The sequence below is a fragment of the Apus apus genome, chromosome 16 (genome assembly GCF_020740795.1).
Source record: "Apus apus isolate bApuApu2 chromosome 16, bApuApu2.pri.cur, whole genome shotgun sequence".
Classification (NCBI taxonomy): Eukaryota; Metazoa; Chordata; class Aves; order Apodiformes; family Apodidae; genus Apus; species Apus apus.
In genome coordinates, this window is record NC_067297.1 from 3487109 (window position 1) to 3511514 (window position 24406).

Sequence of the window (24406 nt, forward strand, 5' to 3'; positions counted from 1 at the left end):
TTCAACACTGCCAGGGATGGGGCAGCCACAGCTTCCCTGGGCAACCTGGGCCAGGCTCTCACCACCCTCACAGCCAAGAATTTCCTTCTCATGTCTCACCTCAGTCTCCCTTCTTCCAGTTTTCATCCATTCCCCCTCCTCCCATCCCTCCCTGCCCTTGTCCCAAGCCCCTCCCCAGCTTTCCTGGAGCCCCTTCAGGCACTGGAAGGTGCTCTAAGGTCTCCCTGGAGCCTTCTCTTCTCCAGGCTCAACACCCCAACTCTCCCAGCCTGTCTCTGTGGAAGTGCTGCAGAAGAAACATGACTACAAACATCTGCTCTGTTCACTGTACCCAAGTGAAAAACCCTCAAAAATAAAAAATATCTTCATTCTTGTAAGATAACAAGCTTTAGGGAGAGCTACTGCAGGAGGGAACATTGAGGGCTCTGTTCTGAAAGTCTAAAACCAAATTAAAAAGACTAGATATACATGACTTCAGAATTCTTATGATCTTGGCACCAACTGTTTGCAGACTCCAACTGAAGGGCCTCATGAAATCTTATCCTCCAATGAACTTAGCTATTCCTAGAGAGCAGAAAGGCTGCCAATCCACATGAATGAATCATTCCAAAACCCACAACATAAACCTATTAGCTGGTCAAAGGATTGTCAGGGTGCAGCAAGCAGAACCAGAGAACACCACACTGGTTACGTGCCCCAGCACAAATGTGTTGCAGGAAAAAATAGACCAGGTGCCAAAGAGAGAGCACAAACAAGCTCCTCCATCAGCCTTTAGCTGGAGAGGGAAGGTTAAACATCCTACATAGCCCAGGCTTAAAGGACAGAGGGAAGGGCAAAGCTCAGTGAAGAGTGCAAGGGTTTGATTGCTCTCTTCAGGAGCCAAGAAGCTCAGCAACATTCATGAGAACACATTTTACTGTGCTGAAAGAGCAACAAGAGAAGCCATAAAACCAAGGCTGAACTGAGATCAAGCAGAAAGATCATTAGAAGACATATTCAAAAGGTACGAATGAATCATGCTCATATTAGCATTACTAGAGAAAAAGGTCAAAATAACCTTCCTGAACTTTTATCTGCATCTGTCCAAAGCAAAGACAAGACAGGATAGTTCAGGGCACCCTCACAGAACCACCCTGCTCTGATGAGGAGATAAACATAGGTCATCCAGTCTCTTTCCATCTCTAATGCTCATGTTCCTTTAAATAATCAGCCACTATCTGTGAGTCTTTATTAAGAGCTCAGTCCTCTGATCATGTGGAGTATAATTCTCCAAGTACTATCAGCTCTGCAAAAGCTTTGCTCTTGCCTGTGCATCTTATGAAGACTAAGTTGAGATTTTAAGTAGCAATTAATATGGCTTTTTAGGTTTTCTATCACTTCCACGGAGAAAGCCTGTAGCAAGTCACTAGCCTTAAATCTTAGTGAAATTGCTTATAAGCTTAGCAGCAAGCACGGCCTGCACACAACAGAAAAGACACTTTTCCTTACTGAAGAAGGTAAGCAGAGGAAAAAAAGGAGCAAGGTTATGGCTGCCCCATCCCTGGCAGTGTTGAAGGGCAGGTTGGATGGGGCTTGGAGCAACCTGGGCTGGTGGGAGGTGTCCCTGCCCATGCAGGGGGTTGGATCTAGATGATCTTTAAGGTCCCTTCCCACCCAAACCATTCCAAGATTCTATGATTAACAGTTACATTACTTCACATAAAACCTGCATATCTGCTCCAAAAAGGTCTTTGCTTTCACACCAGCTGCACCAAGTAACAGTTTCTCTACTCTATTTGGAGGGCAAACAGGGTTGCCTCCAGTTTCCTCCCTCGTTTCTGTCTGCTCTTTCAGAGACCAGACAGCACAGCATGGTGACAACTCAGGGCATGTTACTGACAGCACAGCATAGCAGAGGGGCTGCTGAAAATCCCTTCTTCATCAAAGCAGTAGGAAACACCCTCCTAAGTCCTCCCTCCACAGAAAACTAGTGGTTGGAATCACTTCTGCAGCACAGATTTAACTGATCCAGCTCTGGACCTGCTGGTCCTTGATAATACTTTAAGTATGTTCAGCATTGTCTTGGAAAAATTCTTGAAAAAAAAAATCAAAATCAAGATTAAATTCCTCTACAGGTCCTTCTCTAACACAAATGTAACCTCTGCAGAGCTCTGGGGTGTAAGAGCAGCAGGGTGCTGAGCTGCTCACCCAAATAACTCCTCACTCAACACTAGAACTGCTTGACCACACAGCCTACCTCTGCTTTACTCCAGCAGTTTGACTCTTGAGCATCATGTTATAAAGAGAAATGTGAGTGACACAACAGGCAAAGTCAAGAAGAGTTCAGCAGCCAAAAATATTCCAGCCTAAAATACTCTTTAGAAGACCCTGAAACTCTTGATTCCAGCAAATCCAAAAACAGCTTTTTTTTTTTCTTAGAAAAGGCAAATATTTGTTCACCATCTTTAAAGTAACTTTTTTTCCCAAATTTCTGGAAAAGATTTGAGAAATTACCCGTAACAGATCTGTGGATGATGGCCTTTCCTGAGGTATTTTCTGTAAGCAGTAATCAACAAATCCCCTAAAGGAGTCTGACCTGTAAATGAATAAAGAAAGTTCTAAATGAAAAAGAAGCTTTGGATCTGGAATATACAGGCTCATTAGTGCAAAGCAAAAAAACAAAACAAAACAAAAACAACCTTGACTAATTTGTTCTTAAGTTCTAGGGCCAAGAAATTGACTGAGCTTTTTCCAATGCTGATTAAGTTGATCCCACCAGTTCTTTCAACAATTAAAAACCGCTGTAACAAACATGGACACAATTATAACCAACCCCAAACTGAAAACCAAGCAAGAACTCTGTGTACCAGCCACTGGCTTCAATTTTACTTCAACTACTTAAAAATAGATGACAATTAAATTCTTCTAAGTCCAGAAATGGCCTCTAAGTTAGCTGATGAAATGGCTTTCTAGAACCTTCCCATCATTTGTATCACTGACTAAAGCACCTCTTGTTACAATGCTTAGTTCAACTAACTATATATGAGCTTGTAACACATCTGAAAAGGACAAAACTGATCTTTTAAGTGTCACTGAACTCAAAAGCAGCATAAAAGGCACCTTGCTTACTACTCCCTGTGTTCTCAAAGCCACAGAGCAAACAGGTGACTGTAAACAAACTGCTTGCAATCAAGAACACTGATTCTTACACTGTAGTCACAAGTTGCCTCTACTCTGCATTGCAAATTCTACCACTGCATTTGGATTATCAGTGTGCAGAGAGGAGACCAAGTTCTTTCCATCTTGAAAAACTGACAAAGCAAAGCTGCTGAAATAAGGAAATGGATTTGATAAAATGATCAGTAATTAAACAATTCTGCTACTGAAATGCCTAACAGTGTAACTGGGGGAACTTCACACCTCTCCAGCAGTGACTGAAGCCCTCTGCAGACTCTGCCAAGCTTTATTCCATGGCTCCATTTCCTCTCTTGGGCACAGAGCTCAGAAAACAGGGTAACCCCTTTGCTCCCACAGAATAACAAGGCATTCCTGTATCAAAAGTTGGATTCTGGAACAAGCCTGTCACATAGGCAGCATTTACTGCCCACAGAGCTCTGATGCCTTCTGAAGTCAGTCACTGAAAACAAATCTAATTACCTCTATACTCTGTGTACCTCTCCCCTCCCCTTCTCCACATTTCAGCAGCACTACAATGCTAACAATTACTCTGTCAGGGATCTTCTGCAGCTGGAAATTTTGCTGAGGCTCTGCTTAATGCACCAAAGAACACTTTAATTCCTACAGCATCTACAGCCCCATAATTAACACCTCCATACATTTAGATTGTAGCACAGCCAAAGTGACAGAAGGTCAAAATTGAGCCTGCCTACACAGGAGCATTATTTGAGAACTCAGTCAAATCACTAGGCTGCACAAACACTTTTCTTGTCAGACTTTAACCATGCAGGGAGTGTGGCAGAGCATTTTCAGAGGAATAAAAGGAGCTGGTAATAGTTCTCTTACCATTCATTTGACTGTAACGTAGGGGAATCATTCTGGGCTATGTGATATAAGGCACTCATTGCATTCATGTTGAAAAGTGGAGGCTTCCTTTCAGCTAGAAAGAGAAGAGAAAGGTGTGATGAGGCAGTCTGGAAGGAAAAAGTGAAAGATATGAAAAGCACAAGCAGGGTATCACCACTGAACCAAGAGCTCATTGCTGCCATCATCACATTTCAGCTAATTATTTTCATGTTTTAGGTTAGACCAGGACAACCACTCCAGGAAAGCTGTTATTCACTTGAAGAGGGGATGACAAAATCCAGAGAGGACAGGATGCAAATGATAAGGGAAGTTTCCAGTAAATTTTACCTGAACTGCAATGTTTCACACCTGCCCTGCCATGCCGAGCTCAGCAGAAGCTGACTGAAACATGCTTAGTCACACAGCATGTCAGGGCCAGGAGATGCATGTCTCCATCCCTGGGGATCTCTGATGCACTGACACAGCATCTGTGTGAGGGAAAAGGAGTGGCTGCCTGTTCCATTTCTCACTGGCAGTCACCTACAAGTGGGACAGTTTGCCAAATTCAATTGCCAGATGTGTTGTTAACTCCTCTTCACTGCTCCTTGCACTGAGCAGACACCTACCAGCCCCTGAGCTTTCTGATCTCACCCAGCAATGGAGAAGGGCCCTTTCTCCCCACCATCTAAGGTCAGTCCTACCAATCAGCCACTGATGCTAGGATCATCAAGTCAGGTCAGAACCACCACTTTTCCTTGGCATGCAGCATGCATGCAAACCACTGCATTTTCTTTTCTCTAAACACTGACTTCTGGCTCCACAAGAAATTCAGACCTCAGCATTCAAAGAAAGCTCAACAAGAAATGTTCTCCCACCACGACCTGACCCTGTGTTCAGGTATGGAATCATGCAAAGGCAAAGCTACAAGTTTTTTGTGGTTTTTTTGTTTGCTTGTTTTTGTGTTTTGTTTTGGTTTTTTTAAGTTTAATACTTCTCCAAAGGATAATATTGAAAAAGCAACCCCATCAACTATGTAAAATAGAACCTGGAGGTTCTTGACTGAAAAGCTGAATAGAAATTCTAGTATCAAGACTCAGTGTCTACACAGGGTAGCATCCTGTCCATTCTACCCTGTATTTTACTCCCTGAGAGGTCATAGCTAGTCTAAACTCCACATGAAAAAACAAAAGCCATGCAGAAGTCTAGAACTTCTGATTTTTGCATCCTTTATTTCAAAATACAGACTGTCACAGCAAGGCATTGGCACTGACACATGTAATACAACACTGGAAGTTACTAGTCATTTACACTAGTCATTCACATTGCTGTCTCCATACTGGGGTCAACATTTCTTCCCCTTCTTTATGTCCCCCTCCTTGTTATCTCACATTTATAAATCATATTTTCAGTGATCTATAGTTCTTCATCAAGAACAATAAGTTCTTGATGTATTGCTGTTAAGTATAAGCCCTATCAGGAGTTATCTTTGAAAAGGAGCTACTCAGCACATGCAATGTCAATATTCAAACTTGAAGTGCACACGTTTGCTCTGTGTACCTGCCATCACACCTACACCTGCTTCAGGTTGTGTGGATGGGTAGCATTTGCCCTTTGCAGTGCAAACCCTTTTCTTCTCATGTAAAGAACCTGTCCACGATGATTTCTGTCACAAACTCTCAGCTGAAAATGAAGATTTTTTGTTTCAGAGAGTGGGGAAGTAAGCAGAATTGAAGATTAAATGTAGGTCCCTTCTGACACACAGTTTTAGGACATCAGTTACCTTGGCACAACAGCTGGAACAACTTTCTCAAAACCCAGCTTGAAAAGTACAGACTACAAACCATTCCTTCTTCTCACACAAGACCAGAATCCTCCAGTTATTAAGGGAATAACTGAGCACACCAGATTAAGGCACAGCAGCATTAATAGCTAACTCTTGATTTGCCAGTGAGTAAAAGATTTCCAAGTCAGGCTTCTCAAAGAAAAAAGCTTATGAGGAATAAGAATCTTCCGTATTTTCAGGACTTCCTAATAAATATTGCAGACAGTTAATGATTCATCTCAGCTGCCAAATATTTACTCACCTAACTCAATACATGTGATCCCAAGAGACCAGACATCCACCTTCCCATCATACTGTCCCTCGTCCATAGCAAGGATCACCTCTGGTGCCATCCTACCAACCACAGGGCAAAACATGCAGGTTAGGGGACACAAACTGGGACTCCCAGCACAGAGCTTCAAATGAGATGGCTTCAGTATCTTCAGCAGCAGACCAGAACTTAAAAAAGCCAGCATGGAGCTGAGTCAAGCCATGCTGAAATGAAAGAATGCTTGCCTGCACTAGCAACTCTTCCAAGAGGCAGTTTGAGAAAGGAAAGTAAATAAGAGGCCAACCTGATCATCTTGCTGTTAGCATAACATGCTGGCACATGGGGGACCCACACCCATCTCAGGGGCAGACAGCAAGGGCTGGGAGAGTCCTAAAGGCATCATTTTCACTCTCACCAGAGCTGGTGGGTTTTCCATTGGTGCACCAGGAGAATTTTCCAGCAGATATATGCAGCCTGTGAGTGTAGCTAGGAAAGGAACAGGGAAATCCAGAACAGAGGGGAAACGTGGTGGTCTGGGATAAAGGGATGAGTAGGGGAGTAGGGGGAAAAGCAGCAGTGGCCCCAGCTTGCAAAAATGCAGCCTCAACTTTTATTCTTCAAAGATGAAGCAGGCCTCTTGCCAAAGGGACTTGTTCAGAGGTTGGGCTGTGGGAGGTGACCTCCCATCAATGCCTGGGGTGTCTGCCACAAAATAAGTGGAGCATAAAGCTATGCTGGTCCACTATGTTAAGAATGCCAAGCAACACAAGTGACCCTTAAGCAAGCTTATTCAAAACAGAATTTAAAGAGCTGTGTGGCCAGGTTAACAGGATTCCCTTTGTCCACGTGGTTGTATTGGTTCTGTTACCTGTGGCAACTGTTAATAATTTTTAAGCCAATGGCATTACACAAGTCAAAACATTAACTGGTGCCACTTCGAAGTGCTGCACTGCCCACCTCTGCTCATGGGCACCAAGAACACACTTCCTGAAGAGCTGGACACAGGGATTTTAAGAAGACTGCTTGGTTAACAAAGTTTTTATGCCAGGGATTATTTTCAGACTGTGAAATGCTGGAACTGGAAGAGAGGAGGCTTATGGAAGGACTGAAGTGTTGCAGGCTTTACTCACCAGTAAGGCGTTCCCACGAAAGAATTGGCAGGGGAGACTATGGATGCAGACCCAAAGTCAGCTAGTTTCACTTGACCTGGTTCTGTGAGAAGAATATTTCCAGCTTTAATATCCCTTTAAATAGAAGAGAAGAAAAGTATACGTCTGGTTATAGTAGAATAACTTCCAACAATGTAAACACACTTTTTCTCAATTTAACATTCATTAAAAACTGAGGATATTTAGAAATCTACAATTACAGAAAGAGAAATCAGAGACAGGGCTTTTCTTTTTTGGAAAGCCTGGCTTCTCCCAAAAAGGGCAGAGGGTGAGAGATGTGCCATGGTTGCAAGACTAAGGCCCCAAATAGAGATCCAGGATAGATGTATCCTCATAGACATCTGTGACATCAAAACTGCTTATCAGGAGGAGCAGAGCTCCAAAACAAACAAGTTACTGTGTATTGTCAAACATGCTCATACTCTGACTCTGTGAAAATCAGGCTAATTAGATAAATGGGAGGGGAGACAAAGCCATCTTGATTTGCTACAGAGGAACAGCACCCACTGAATCATCACACAACAGCTGAAGCATAATGATTTGGCATCAAATGCAAATCCAGTCTCACTGCAGACCCAGAGAACAGGGCAAACTGAACAACCCTTTTCATTTGATACCAACGTTGGTGAGATGCATTTGTCTCCAGCACACAGGATAGGCAAGGCTGGGAGGGACAGGAATTTACTCACAGTACTTTAGAGCTGGAGTCAGACCCTCTCTTCTCCCATTCCCAGGACAGCACTTGCTTCAAAACTAGAGCTATGGAACTTTTCACACACAAGTGCTACTCAGAATCATGGAGTGGGTTCAAAGAGACCTTTAAAGGTCAACAGGTCACCACCTTTTGGGTCTATGCATCTGTCACTTCTGCTGGAGGACAAGTGCTAAAATCACCTTGTATGCGGAAGAACAAACACCCCAAAAGCACAAAAGAGAGCTGTCCTCACTGCTGCCATCTCCACTGCACAACCATCCACAGAGGACTCAGCAACCACGTTAGGGATCAGCAGACCTACCTGCTAACTAAAACTTGCCTCCTGCCTGCAATTCCACAGGAAAATCCCATCCTTGGCCACCTCACAGCACGCCACGAGAAGGTAGCAGCAACACCTCGGGAGCCTTGCTCTGTCCCTGCATCCCCACAAGGTGTCCCTGCACTCCCAGGCACGCTGGCTTTGCCTTCCCTGCCTTGGGGCAGGGACACCCCGCTGTCCCCCTGCCAGCTCTGCTGCCTTCTCATCCAGCCTGTGCTTTACTCCTCCCAGCAGGATCTGTCCTCCCGGTGAGCAGCTCCCCTCTGGATGCACCAGCACCACATTCCTGACAGCTGGAGCCTGCCAGCCAGGGAATGGCACTCCTCACCCCTCCTTTTTAAGGTACAGCATCTCCCAGAACACTAGGTATGTCCTGATGGTCTCAGAGAAGACTTGCCTTCCCATCCCCAAAAGTTCAAATATCCCTCAGAAGAAAACTAGCTAGTTAGGAAAACCTAGAGTGGTACTTGGAGTCATTCCATGCTCATGGAAAGCTCCCACACTGCAGGACCACCCTGGGCAGGACACCACTACAGCAGCAGTACTCATTCAACATGTGAGACTGCTGGATGTACAACACTAATTCCAGCACATCACCAAGTCCTAATGAATGTCAAAACCCCCCTCATTCTCAGCAGTGTCCAGACAGGAAGTCATTTACTATAAATAAGAATTCAATGCACTTTGAAAACATGTAAAATATTTCAGACTTGTATTTTTAAGCTCAAATAAAGGCAGGCATGCAGAGGGAGGAGAAAAAAATAATCTTAATAAATTTACATTCATTTTTAATTTAAATATGGTTAAAGAACCATGTGTAGATTTGCCCCAAATGGTTATTCTAACAGGTGACAATTCCTGTATGTGTAGAAATCCCTCACTGTCTCAGCCTCAGATACACCAGCTTTCTGTCTCAAGCTTGCCAGTAAACTACACAGAGGCTTTTAGCCCCATAAATTAGTCTCAAGCCAGCTCTATCACTCCACTTTACTTGGCAAATTTAGGATTATCTTTTCCTGTCAGTGTTTTCTGCCACTATTCAGGTGTATTCTTTGTTGCTCAGGTGTCTGCAGAGAAAAATTTCTAACATGGAACAGAATTCAGCACAGGTTAAAGGCACATTGTTTCAACAACAACAAAAAATGCACTCCTTAACTGCCAACAGCTTTTATTTATACATTAGGAGCACTGACCTGTCCATCAGAGAAAATGTTGGTAGAATAACATTTATCAAAGTCACTTAAACACAGTGAAACAATTGCCAGGCTCCAGAGAGGGGGAGATGGAAGGACATTTGACAGCACTGAGCTCCAGCCTTACCTATGGATCTTACAGTGAGAGTGCAGGTAGGCCAGCCCCTGCAAGGCACCGTGGGTGATGGCAGCAATTTCCACTTCCTGAAGTGGTTTCTTGTGAACTGTGGGAAAAAATAAATTAAAATCAAACCAAAACAACCTAAGAAGGTGAAGTGTGATCTTTTCCTGAGAAAGTGTTCTTGAAGGGAAGGAACCCCCACCAATTCTGCCAGCTCTGAGGTGAACACCTTCATTGTCCTACTTGCCTCTGAGTCCATGCACAGCTTGAGCATTCATGTCACATCACTGGATGTGAAACTTCCCACTTCCCCCCCTCCCCCAATAGCTACAACACAACAGGAAAGTGAGGAATACCAGCTACAAAGAGATGCTCCAAAGCACCTTCCACACATCCCTGAACACAGCCAGCACACACCTTTGGCTGACCGTGGCTTAGATACAAGAGCTATGGCCCACAAGAAGTACTAGATTTTCCAAACTTTGGTTAGATTCCCCATTTCTCTGCAGGTGCTGTTCTAGTTTTGAGGTGTTACCAGCCTCTTGTTCTGTGAAACCATCTATAACTACTCCTACAAATTGCAGGGCAAGGGCAAAGGTGATCTTTGCAGGTGTTTGTTATGGATATTAAGAAAACAGGCAGTCTGCTGCAGTCATCAAGAAGACACAAATTACAGGAACACAGTTATACATATTTATACCTTTGTTTTATGACACAAATGTGCATGCCAACTCTAGGGAGCACTGGCCTCCTGGGAAAGTCTCAGCTTACCCTTTTCATCACAAACAGGCACATTCCAGCTACAACAGTATGAGATATTACAGACAAGACAACCTCTAGCATCTGCAAAATACCAGTCTGTGAGAACCAGCCTCCTAGAAGGGACACTAGGAAAAATGAAAGCAAAGCCTTTATAAAACTTACCCTCTAGCAAGTCAGAAGCTGATCCTAAGCAGTACTCCATAACCAACTGCAAGAAAAAAGTATGCTTTTAAATAACTGCCCCATAAACAGTTACTACTTGAATGGCTGAGAAACAACAGAAACAAAAACTGAAGTTACAAGAATGCAGGAAGATATCAACAAAACAAAATGCTCCGAGCACTGCAGCAATCTGAAGACCTCTCTCATTGCTGGGAAGAAGGTTTAGGCACTAAGAAGTTTGTGGGGAGATATTGGAGAGGTAGTTCCATAGTAAGGGTTTAATCTTTATGAACACAGGGGCCTGTCTCAGAGAAGCACGGATTTGTTCCAGTGTCCTAAACAACTATTCCTGGAAGCTTCTTCAGATGAAAGGGACTAGAGGCAGCATGGGATGAATGCAGCAGCATGTAAAGACATGGTGTGCACTGAACCTTTGTACATTTTCTGCTCCTGAGGAGCTCTGAATGCCAGGTCCCTCACTCACCCATGCTGTGTGCTCCTTCAGGTAACAGCCCTTGTATTCTATGGTGTTGGGGTGCTTCAGCTGCTGGAGAAACTTGACTTCTTTGATGATATCCTGCCATTTCTAATAACAAAAAGCAAAAAGGTATAAATACATGTATCTGCTTAGTCTCCTACATACTCTCATACACCACACACTGCAGTGCAGTCTGAAAAGCAACCATAAAGCTATTTTACAATGTAAAGAGTGTAAGAGTCATAGTTGCAAAAGCACGAGTGTGCATCAGTTGTCTGGATCCCTGTTGCACCAAAACCCTGCCTGGATGTACTTAAAGCTTGAGCATTGCCAACAAATTATTTTCTCATTTTAACTGCAATACTTTTTATTTATCATAGACTCACAGAATGGTTTGGGTTGGAAAGGACCTTGAAGATCACCTAGTCCCAACCCCCCTGCATGGGCAGGGACACCTCCCACTAGACCAGGTTGTTCAAAGCCTCAAATTCTTAAAGCATTGCTGCTATTTTGCATATTGAATTTGTAGAGATAGTAGCTGTTCACCTCCTTCTGTAACACAGCACGAAGCCACTGACATTTAGCAGACCTCAGCACACGTGAGAGACCAACAGGTAAGGAGGGAAAAATGAGTTGAAAACACCCCTGTTTGGCTCCAGCTGACAAACACACTCTCTGTTGCACATTGACTCCCCATTCCAAAGGAGCAGATTCAACCCAAGTTCAAAGTCAAAATTTGCATCAACACATTTTCCCTCCACAAACCTCAATGCTTCAGGTGGAAGTGAGCAACAGCTGCCCCATTAAAAAGCTGCCCTGCCAGGGTCAAATGAAACAGGCAGGTAATTTCCCTGGGCAGATTTACATGATGGTTGTAACAGCTTCTGCATCCAGAATTGGCTTTTTATTCATCTTACCTCATTCGTTTGCTTTCCACTATAGGACATTTTCTTGACTGCCACCACCTCATTAGTGTGGGAATTTGTAGCCTGGAGTAGGGAGAAAGAAACAAACTGAAGTTTCTTTTTTTTTTTTTTCCCCTTCCCATGGAGTGAGCTGTGCCTTTGGCAAATGCAGGCTTTGTTTCCTCCTGTATCACATCCTGGCAAGCTCCTACACCTCAGACTCATCACCTTTCTCATGGCAAAATTTATCAGACAACTATTCTGACATTATTTTCTGACTTTATCTGTTCATATCCACTGTTCCTTCCTTTACCCTCACTGCATTTGCTGCCCCTCCACTGATACTGCAAAGCAAGGCCCAAAATTGCACCTACCCACATACAAAATACAGTTTTATTGGAACTGCAGTAAAAACAGTTTTAGAGAAACCTTTGGAAAAGAAACAAAGAGGTGTATTGAAATCTCTAGAATTTCATCCAAAACCTCTATACAACAGTGATATTCTTAAATAGCTATTTCAATTTCTAGTTTAAAGAAAATGCTTCATTCTGGAATTTATCTCCATTTTAAAAAGCAACCTTTACTGCACCAGATCTCAGTTTTGCAATGAATATTACTCAATCATTACAACTGTATTTTTCTGCAGCCTGTATGGTACAGGGATGGTGATTGAAGACTGAAAACTGAGTTTTAAAAAAAAAAAGTTCTATTTGCCTGGATTGGCACTGCCCTCATTTCTGCATGTAAAGGACAGGAAACTTGCAGGCTGTAGTCTTAAGAGTTGCTGAAATCCCAGAACCTCCAACCATTTCCCATTTTTGTGACAAGAAATTAGTGAGAGTTAAAAGCTTAAAATACAATAGAAGCTAAATGTGGTAAATCCTTCTTTCAGCTGCTTGAGAGGATAAATACTCTACTTTCAAGCAACATATTAATGAAAGACATTTCATGATCCATACATGGACTTCAAAGAAAAATTATGTTGAGTGAACCAAAAGACCACAGGAATCTCTAGAGGGAGTTGACAGACTCTTCACACTCCTCCTCAAACAAGCTGGAGAAATCTGAAAACAGCTTTTGGATGAGACAAAACCCTTCCCAACCCTTCACCATCCTGATTCAGCACAGAAGATCAGGAGTATTTTACTCCAGTAGATGAATTAATGCTGGTGTTGTAAAGAAATTACAAAGTGTTCCTTGCCTGTTACGCTAACTCCAGGAATCTTCAGATGAACATGCCATCTCTCATTTTAGCCCCAATTTTTTGCCAAATGGCACCCTGCTGTGTTCTCACAGCTGTGGGTGAAGTTCTTCCTGTACCAAGCACTTGGGATCCTCCTGGCTGAAATAACTTCAAGGGCTCTACAAGATCACTTGACAGAAATATCCACTTGCTGAAGTGGTTTTGGCCATACTTGGAGATCTTCAGTGAAAAGCTTGGCAGAAAAGCAGCATATTTTGCTTGCAGGACCTCCCTTGCACTGCCCTCAGCTGCTTTATCACTTCTCCATATTTCTAACATGGGTACAAGTAGATTGTTTTTGATTAAAACTATTCTTCTGAAGTCAAGTGCAAAATCAACTTAGTGGCTTTCAAGTCGAGTTACCATCAACTTTAAAACCTGCTGAGAAGTGACGTATTTTTTTCTTACCCTTCTGACATATGACATCACCTTTCTTTCAAGCAAATTATCTTGCCAAGCCTTGGCAATAATACACTGGAGAGCAAAACAGCTTGGGGAAAAAAAAAAGTCAAGTTTATGCTAGAATAATCAGGTTAATCCACCAGAACAACAGTGCAGGGATGAATGTATTTGCTGTTTATAGTAATGTCAGGTCCAATTGAAATAAAAAAGGTGAAAGAAATGCAGTAACAGCACAATAATCCATGTCCTGCTCCTTCTTAGGTATCTCAAGTCTCTTCTCCATTCTTTTAGATGATTTAGAAAGTCCTGTTCCTTCTAAGTTTTTTTTGAGTTATTATCATTTTTTGATACCAAGCACATCAAGATCCCTGGAAATCCTGCTGTGATGATCTGAGATCTTGTTCTCAGCCCTGCCTTACTCCAAGATGCACATGAATTCAGATGTAGGACAGGCATCACTGCAATCACCAAGCTTGGAGGATGCAGCTGCTGCAAGAATATTGCCAGAAGCTGCAGGCTGGCTAACCCCTCCATGGTTTGTGAAGTGCAGACCATTTACCTAAAGCCTCCAGAGCAAGGAAGAAGAGAAGCATCAGGAAATGCAAGCTGTAAGCCTGCTTGGTAGATTAGATCTCTAACACTCCTCACCCTCTTTCCCTGGAAGTATGAGGAACTTCTGAACACCAGAGCTGAATGATAAAGGTGGCACCTTCCTTGCTCCATCTCTACCCTAAAGCATTCCATGCATCCTTTCCCTTTGGTGTTGAAATGCACTGGGTGGGACCTCCCTACACTCACCTAAAAAAATGCTTGCTCTTCTTACAGAGTGGATCAACAGGCATCTGAAGTTTTACAGCCTCACCCTCTCAGGCCTGTAGAACAGTTAACATGATACTTTCACCACAACCTGTCACTTACCCCAGCATCTAGAAGGGTCTCTGTCCCACTGCTGACAACCCCCATGGCAGAAACTCCCCTGTATCATTGCTACCAGACTGTACATTGAGGAATTCCACTGCTATTCCATTGTTATCTGCTTCCCTGACAAAATATCAGGCCCCTCTCCTGTTCTCACAACAGTTCCACCATCACTGAACACAACCATAAATGGAGAACTGGAGTGATTGCAAATACCTCCTGCTAGTTACTGCCAGGTTCTGGAGCTACAGCTGCACAGGAGCTTAGTTAAAAACTAATGTCTGATCTTCAGAAATCTCAGTTCTAGTGAACTTCATCTTCTGGAGTGGCAGGCCCTGCTACCAAGAAGCTTTAATTTGTCATTGACTGTTTTTCCATACTGCAATAATTGTAGTTTCTCTGCTAGTGACTGGATTATAATTATTTCCAAATCGAGTATTTTAGATGTCTTTGCTTGATACTACTTGTAAAGTTACTATTCTTGTGGCTGTCCAGATTAAATTCTCTTGGTTATCAATGAACACAACATCCTTCCCACTTGAATTCCCACTCCTCTTGAGACTTCCACTTCGCTTTTGCTACTGAAGATAGTATCTTGTGAGATGAACAGGGGGACAAAGAGGTGGAAAACAGAATGATTTCTCAAAGCTATTTTAAACTCCTAAATTATCAGAGCAGCAGAGGAATCATTCAAAAGCCTGAATGCAATGATGGGACTTCCACACTACCCAAGCAGCCACAATGCCAATTAATTAAGAACAGTAGCTTTTAACTCCAAGTGCATTTTGAATCATTCATTCACTAGATCTATTCATTTGCAACAATTTACATATTGAGCACCAAGCAGCATATCTTGAAATGCCAGTTTGGTCAATTGATTTCCAGCTGCTTAAATTCAACTTTCAACAGCATCAGGCAGCACAAGGTACCATTAACTTAACCTGAATGGTTGGGTGCACAATGAAGACTATAGTCAACTGCTACTGCAAAAAAACTAAAAAAGAAAGAGGTGAAGAACTATACTTACAAAGTAAACTGCTCCAAAACTTCCATGTCCAATTTCATGTAAACCCACAAATATTTCCTCGGGATCATCTTTGTAGAACAGGTCAGCTATCTCTGGGTCCTTTGGCACCCCTTTGCGCATGTTGAACAGTGTTAGGAACTAGTTTGTGCTTCCAATTTCAAATCAATTTCTTCCTTCATCGACAAAGCAGTTTGCAGACAGCATTCAGCACCTGGTGAAAAAGTTTCTCTTTAATCTGTTTCCTTTATGCACTTTTCTGCTTTCACTTCTCTGACAGCAAAATAAGAGGAAATGCTTCCAGAAGCAATAGACCTCAGTATTGTTTCCTTCAACTAATTCTTTTTAATTATTAGTCCAATTTAGATGTAGAGATTAAAATACATTCAGAGTCCAGCAGCTCTTTATCTCATACAGGAAGCAAATGCTGCAGTTACACTGAAGTCCACTTGAAGACAACAATCCTGTTGCTATGCAAAACATCCCGTGATGTGATTTTGTTACTCTTCGTGCTGGTCTCCTCATGTGTCAGTTTTTAGACTATCACCATTGTTCCTCCTGCTTGTCTCTGCTGTTTGTTTGCTTGGTTTCTCTACTCCCACTTACCAGCTGGTGCTAGGAGAAAAGTTACCTTCTATGCCACAGAGACACTTCACAATCACATGATTATTATTTTTTTGTTATTATTTTTCAGAGCTAGAAGACAGCTAGTGTGGATTGTGATGGCTCCCATGTCACAGAACTGCTTCTGAAAGATCCTAGACCCCATCACGTGAGCCAGATCTTTACCTCTTTAACATCTTTCTTTAGCCTAAGCATATAATCAGACAGCACAGAACTGAGCTGCAATTAAATGAAGATTTCCAATATTCATCTCCAAAAACGTATGGGGAAGAAAACAAGAAAAAAGAAACATCATAAAGTTTTACATTTTCCATGTAAACATCCTGAAAAACTTGCATTGGGTCATTAGGCTCTGGTGTGCAAAGCAAAGACTGATGCTTCTACCCACCTGCTTCTGACTTCTGAGACCCAGCAGCTTCTAAGTCTGGAGCAGGTCTCAAAGCTACTTCTAGATACCTCACTTATCAAGACCACACCTTCTCTGTGCATAAAAGAAAAAGGCCTTCTGAAAACATACACTAAAATTTTCAGCCTCCCTCACGACACAAACCAGTGTAACATTTAAAGAGAGAGCAGCTGAAAATTAGCAATCAGACAAAATGAAACAAAACACACACAAAAGGCTTTAGTAGGTTCCAGACTGCAAGCACCATCCAGGCTGCCTGAGGAAAGCAGAGCACAATTTGGGTCTGGGGCTGAGAGAGTTGACTTGGCTGAGGAGAAGTAATGGGGCAGGAAGCAGAAGAAAGTGCTGATCACCAGAGGTGCCCTAGGAGCTGTGCTGGAGGGTACCTCGGTCACTGTGGCACAAAGCATGCTCTGTGGCTCAGACTCCCCTCAGCAGCATTGTCTTGTGCTCTCGTCCTCCCAGACTCCACGTGCTCTCTTATCCTGCAAAGGAAAACAAATACCAGTATTTAGAAGAAGTATTTTAAGTTTTCTACCTCATAACATTCATTACTATATCTAGAGAAGGGCACTGACTATCAAGGCAGCATTTGAAAGCACAGTTAAAGGCAGGACTGGCTGTGAAGGGTAAAGGTGTTTCTTTAGTTGAAGATACTTCCTGTGTTCTTACAGCCCTTGGGTTTGCTATATATCACTGTAAGACAGGACACCAGGAAGGCAGGTTAAATATCATGCTCTTTGGCTTTTCTAAAGACACTTCAGTTTACTAGAGCATAGGAGGAGCATGGATGTTTGCTCTCAGACTACATTTTTTACATTGCCTGTAAAAAGGACAAAGCTCACCAAGCTGAGTCTATTATTTCACTCAGGATGTTGTACCTGATGACATACTAATGCCTTTCTTTGAAGTCTCATAAGGCAAACATTGTTGGATTCCATGAGGGAGAGAAAAAGCAATGAAAAGATGAAAAAGGAAGGCAACCAGTTAAGACCCATCAGTCTAGTTTGCTCCCAGCTCAGGATGCAATTGCCTGCAGTCACTCACTCCTGCCCAGGCAGCAACACCCCAACAGTCACAGCCATCCTCTCAGTCCAGTCCAAGACACAGAGCTTGGAATTATGTTTCCCTCCCAGGAAAGATTTTCATGCAGCTATATCCACAGGAAAAATGTTTCACAAGCAAAGCAAAATGCAATAGTCATACTGCCAAAATCTTAATTCATACACATCTTGAGTTAATGACAAACAAGCTAACTCATCTTCTCATTTTTTAAGGAAAAAACATGAGCTGGTAGCTAACATTACCAAAAATGGTATTTTTGCCTACTGTTCTCAACACAGGGCAACGATACTAAGCTGTTAACAAGCTATTTGAAGAGATCCAGAAAGAGGATCTGCAATGTTTACTTTAATAAAAAAAATAATTTGAGAAAATCCCAAGAACAAACTAATGACAAAAGCCAGATGAATGAAATGATTATTCATTCTCAGCTGATTGGCCTCACCCAAAGGTGCTGTATTTACTACGTGCCTGCAGACAGGGGCAAAGAATGCAGCATTTCAGGTCTGGCATTCTTCAGCCAAATGAAAAATCCATGTGGCTTTAGAACAATAAAACCAAACCGTTTTATCCATCTCCAGGCAAATGAACTTTCTCTGCCATAAACAAAATGTGTGCAGCTCTAATACTCAGGATAAATTAGTATTTCAAATGGGAAATTACATGTTAATACTTAAAGTTAAGCCTTAAGTAATAGTGTCATCCTCCAGTTGAGACAGACACACAGCAGGGCTGCAGAATTGGTCTTTTCAGCAGGACTATCATTTTTCCAGTAATGACTGCCTGAAAAACTTAGGATGGAAAGTGTCTGAAGAGTAACTTGAGTACTGCTGATTTTAACATGATGATCAACTGCTTCATATGAACCTGCAGTGCCTCTTGATAAGAACTTTGGGAACCCTTCACACGGCCGCTGAAATAATAGAACCCCAGCCTGGTTTGGGTTGGAAGGAGCCTTAAAGATCATCCAGTCCCAACCCCCCTGCATGGGCAGGGACACCTCCCACCAGCCCAGGCTGCTCCAAGCCCCATCCAACCTGCCCTTCAACACTGCCAGGGATGGGGCAGCCACAGCTTCCCTGGGCAACCTGGGCCAGGCTCTCACCACCCTCACAGCCAAGAATTTCCTCCTCATGTCTCACCTCAATCTCCCCTCCTTCAGTTTTAATCCATTCCCCCTTGTCCTCTCACTACAAGCCCCACACAACTCTATAAGACAGAAAAAATACCAATCACTCCATTTCAAGCTAAGCTGGCCAGGTTACAAATCCTTACTACTACAACTCTCTTGAAGACCCAAGACAAATCAAAATGGTTTAAACACTAGCAAAGCATTACAGGAGTCAAGTGCCATCAGTAGAAAACTCAAGCTGAAGGTATGGTCAACTGAAGTGAGTTCTTTCAGTTTACAAACTACTGAACTGACACAGGAAGAAATAATTTCTACTGGAAGCCTGATTTTCATCCTCCAAAAAGCACACCTGAGGCAGCATTGGAGACTCTGCATGTTCTGAACATCTCAAATGAAAGCAGCATTAATCACACTAGCAGCCACTTATGGAAGCAACGAGTGACTCAAGACTTCCCAGAGTGAGATCAGCACTTTGCTCAGACGAGAAACTGAAGCTCTCTCCATCAACAGTTACTAGCAAAAAATCCCTGTCTTGGAAGAAAGACTCCTTGTGCCCCACACCAGTGGCACAACCTGCAGACTACTCAGACTGGGCCCTGGTTAATGCTGTAACGAGTCTTGCTAATTGGAAACAAGATCCATTTTCAACATTTTAAAGAGAAGCAGAATTTCCTCAATCATAAGTAACAACAGAGAGTTGGGGTGTTCAGCCTGGAGAAGAGAAGGCTCCAGGGAGACCTCAAAGCACCTTCCAGTGCCTGAAGGGGCTCCAGGAAAGCTGGGGAGGGGCTTTTCACTAGAGAGGGCAGTGATAGGACAAGGGGGAATGGTTTTAAACTGAAAGAGGGGAGATTTAGGTTAGACATCAGGAAGAAATTCTTCACCATGAGGGTAGTAAGGAGATGGAATAGGTTGCTCAGGGAGGTTGTGGATGGTGTTCAAGGCCAAGCTGGATGAGGCTTGTGCAGCCTGGTCTAGTGTGAGGTGTCCCTGCTCATAGCAGGGAGGTTGGAAACTGATGGTCTTTAAGGTCCCTCCCAACCTTCACCACTTTGTGATTAAACAAGAGAAAAGACCTTGACCTGAATATAAAAGAAGCAACAACACAACTGGAAGTGCCTTTAAGAGCTAAATCACCCACATTTCCAAATATTCCACAGAATTAAAAAGACACCCATGTGTAAGACACACTTGTGCATTCAAATTCTCTAACTAATGAGATGTCTTCACAGCATCAGAAGAGTTAAGATATTTGCTTCCTTCTTTAACAAGTTCACTAAGTCCCCAGCAACCTGCCCAGCATCCTTGGCTCACAGCACAGTCTTCACACCCTACAAGCATCTCAGCTTCAGTCCCACCAAGCACAAGCGTGTGGCTTGTGGAACACACCTTGAACTGCATCTCCCAACACTATGGGCCTGTACAGAAATAAATAACACTCATTTTAGTCCCTCACTACACCATGGTACTTCCCAAAACAAGGACAAAGTTTTCCACTTCATGCAGAAAAACAAGCTACAGGAAACAGGGTGGAACAGCAGCAGATTCCACTCATAGGAGGAGCAACATGACATGGCTCATACATTCATTTTTAGATGAATATTTTTGGTGGAATAATTTTACATCAGAATTCTTCTTCCAAGAATGACAACCACACAGAGCCCCCTTTCTTCAATTCAGTCTCTCCAAAATCTCCACAAATCTGGAAGACAACATTTAGAAGGAAATTCTCAGCTCAATTCAGCTAATAAAACCTGTCCCAAATAAGAAAACTTTTGAGCTCAAAGTAGGCCCATGTTCAAGTTCCACTGCAGTCCTCACACTTAAATTTTGTTTTGTTTGATTTCAGTTTTGAGGATTTTCTTGAGGGTTGGTTTTTTTTTGCCTTGTTTTTTAAAAACTAGGAGCTTTTTTCTTCCCTTTAATGACTACTACACAAATATTTCATCCAGTGCTTTTGCAGTGAATTCCCTCACACCCAGATTATAATCTAGGCTGAACAGTCCATCCCTTTACAGAACCAGGTACTTTGGCTTTCTGAGAAAAGCTCATAAACCTCCATATTTTAAGCTTTTCTGTGTCATTTCTTTGATTGTTAAGAATTATATTTCCAGCTAACGCTATGAAAAGCATCATACCTGGTTTTTCCTAGTATATTAGCACTTAGTTTATTTTAATGCTTAGAACAGCCAGATACACATTTCTGGTACATAAATTCAAGCTCCTTACAAGTTTGCTTGTGTAAGTGTATACAAAAAGCAACTGTACTACAGACTTAGTTTGCTTAAATTAATCAGTCCCAAGATTCTAAGAAAATTTCACACTGGTCTAGAAGCAGCAAGTCCTCTCTTGTCCTTCCTGCAAATTTCTAAGCAGCGAAATGATCCCATTTGTACATTATAGAAATTGAAGGTACCCAGTGACCTTCAGTAGCAAAGTAAAGTGCTTTTGAGGCTTTGAAAATGCTCTGGAGATGATTAGGAGGTGGGAGAAGGACCAGGTTCAGGAATCAGGACACAGTCTGCTAGGAAAGCTGGGTAATGTAACCAGAAGATAGGCACAAAAGGTGCCCGGGCATCCAGCTAGCAGCTGAGACAGGCTGGTTCCTCAAACACTCCCTTTTCTTCTCTGTTTTTCAAATAAATCACTTCCCAGAACACTCAGGTCAATCACACACATGATTTTTATTAATGTTTGCATAATATTTGGATGCAATCACAGCTCTTCACTACTTACAACTTCTAAAAAGAACTGTGAGAATTTATCTTCACCAAGTATTCAGCTCAGCAATCCACTTCAAATACCCTCCTGCCACATCCACACTTGGATTCAGTTCTCTCCAGTGCTCATCAGGTCATTTAGAGTTAACAAGATTACTCATGCTAATAAAAATCCTGAATCAAAACTTTACTAAGGTGCACAGTGCCCCTAGGATATGAAATTAAACTAACCACTTGCAGGTCTACTATACAAAGAAAAACCCCTCTAAAACCAAAGCCTGGGCTTTATTTAAAAAGTCAAACATCATTCTTTGAAACAGCTTGTGCAATGAAAAAAAACAAAACTCCACAGCAAGGGACACCAGGTGATGCTTCCCAATAATTTTCCAGTTGTTTTTCAAACAATGTGATAAAAATATGCATGCCTTTATTTTGTTTGGGGGCAATTTAACACTCACATTTCTTGGCCCAGAACCTGTATTTGATTCTTAAGAAAACTGAATGCATTATTAGGGTTTTGCAGGTTTATCATTAAATAAACTTCTTGGAGTTAAAAAAAAAAAAAAGGCTTCTTGTTTTGAACACCAACATTTTATAGTATTTCATCATGGCACCCTTGAAATAATTTAGTGGCACATCTGGAGGGGAGGGAAGATACATGAATCATTCCAAATACTAATGTACAGAAGCCCAAATAGCATCACAGAGAGGAATAAACATTTCCCCAGAACTACTCATCAAAAAGTCTCTAAATCATCACATATAGGACATGAAATTGAGGAAATTGCTTATTTTCAGCCAATTTTTTCTGTAGTTTATCAGGCTTTTCATCATGTTCCTTAAAAGACAGCGAACTCTAGACAATTATAAATTCATGAGTATATGCTGTGTGCTGCTCAGAGGCAAAGATAAGTCATCACATTTGTTTATGGAAGCCTGAAGAGACACCAGCACACTCAGAGTTTCCTACCTATTAGTGTAATGGCTTCCAAGTCGCCACATCCATCTTCTGTGTAAAGCTATTTTTAGATTATTATTATTAAAGATAGATATTTTGACCACTGTGTAATCAAACCAAAAAGACAGCAACTCCAGATTGTCCAGGATGCTGCTGTAGTGAGAACTGACCTGCTCACCTGCATTACAAGTCAAAACTCTAGGACCAACACCTTTGATGGTGAAGCAATCACAGTGATCATCAGATCATTTAAAGAGTAAACATGTAATGAGGCTGCAAAGCATATCTCCATCTGCATTTCAAGCTCAGTTTTTCAGAAATGTAGGAAGACACTATTATTGTTACTCTGGACATGAAGAAATTCCATGAGTTTTAAAACTAAAACCATTAGCTCAGATGACTTTGATTTGCCCTTAGAGAAAGTCAGAAGCTGCAGAGAATGTTTAGATTTAACCAAGGGCAACATATAATTACCCTGCTGAACAGTTACTTTGTGATACCCAAGGAAAAAGTGGTTTTGAGTGGAGGGACGTGTGTGTGTGTGTATATATATATATATATATATATATATGAAAAATCATTTGGGACAAAAAGTGATTTGGTTATGCAAGTGCAAGACAATGAATAAGATCCTTCAATGTAACAGTGCTTGGGGTAGCTGTGTAGCTTCTGTCATAAAAGCAGCTGACTTCAAAAAAGTTTCTCTTTAAAAGATTGTTTATTCTCCATTTGCAAGAAAATAAAACTCAAACAGTAATTTTCTGGAAGCTGTACCCCAGTACAACTGATCTTCACAGAAAGTGAAAACAGATGCTGACTGTAGTCATGGAGGGGAAAGAAGAGAGACTTCTCTGGTCACAGAGGGCCAGAGAACCCCTCCATGATTCCAAGAACATCCCTGGATTTTCATTATGAGCTTATTCTTAATAACCACCCCCCCTCCAAATCCTTACTTTCTAAAGAGAATTGCACAGTGCAGCTTGTGGTTCATCATCCCCAGTGATCAAGTTTAGAGGGAAAGGCTTCTGAATCCCAACCTTCCCTTGCTGCTGGTGTGAGCAGCAGCAGAGAAAAGCCCCAGCATTCCAATATATTTCCCCGAAGACATCCATGCTGTATTACACTTCCCCTTGCATCCCCCCCTTTCTCTGCCCCATGAATCTCTCCCAGCCACACGCTTCTCCTTTTCTAGGTCTCCTTCCTGCCTGCCTCCTCTGTGCCAGCCAGAGATAACACTTCAGGAAACAGCCTTTTTGACTACTTGGGTTTATCATTTTAGCTCTGTCCACCCTCAGTGACTGACTCCTACACATCCAGCTCTCCTCCTGACCTATTTACAGGCATGACTGCAACCATTAACATACATAACAGGAACTTTTTCCACACTCATATGATTAAAACTGGCTACATCTGTTTCCCTCAGGTGTTCAAAGTCTGCTACAGGAGTGGAATTCTACATGGAAAAGCTTATTTTGAAAAAATCCACACAATTTCCATTTCATTTGGGAATACTATTACTAAAGGAAGACAAACTTAATCTAGCATGTACCAGCCAAGACAGAATCAGTCATTACTATTACACAACCTACTCACTGGCTTTCTAAGTTTATTCTTTTCTAGTATATCCATTTTTTCTATTGCTAGCAATAAAAGACACAGAAGTGAAATATGGACGTCTGATGTCCAAACCATGCTTATTATAATCTCATAACTGCATGCAAGAAGAGTGTTTATCCTCTATGAAAAGAGCACTGGGTGGCTGAACATCTGGAAAGAAAGAAAGAAAGATATTGTGTTGCTGGTATTCAACACCCACGAAGAACTGAAAGTTTGCTGTATCAGCCATTATATGTCCTTAGGAGATGGCCCTCTTGTGGATACCTCTTCTTCAGGATCATTTTAACATCCTTAAGAAAATCACAGCAGTTATTTTACATGCAGCAGCTATCAGAGAATCATGAAAGTACCAAATGTATTTTTATCCTGCATCAGGCAGTA

General features: G+C 42.1%; 1 protein-coding gene across 6 annotated transcripts in view; it reads right to left on the reverse strand.

Annotated features, from left to right (window-relative positions):
* Positions 1–24406, reverse strand: part of TAOK3 (TAO kinase 3) — an 83252-nt gene that overhangs the window by 29893 nt on the left and 28953 nt on the right. For 2 of the 6 annotated variants that reach the window (XM_051633609.1, XM_051633606.1), the window contains exons 2-11: positions 16923–17021; positions 15510–15720; positions 11932–12003; positions 11021–11122; positions 10537–10582; positions 9619–9715; positions 7226–7339; positions 6087–6178; positions 4003–4096; positions 2494–2575 (exon numbers count right to left, since the gene is read on the reverse strand). In XM_051633609.1, coding sequence (XP_051489569.1) covers positions 2494–2575; positions 4003–4096; positions 6087–6178; positions 7226–7339; positions 9619–9715; positions 10537–10582; positions 11021–11122; positions 11932–12003; positions 15510–15629 — 819 coding nt within the window. In that variant the 5' untranslated portion in view covers positions 15630–15720; positions 16923–17021. The other 4 variants (XM_051633608.1, XM_051633607.1, XM_051633611.1 and 1 more) reach the window with 4 other exon arrangements.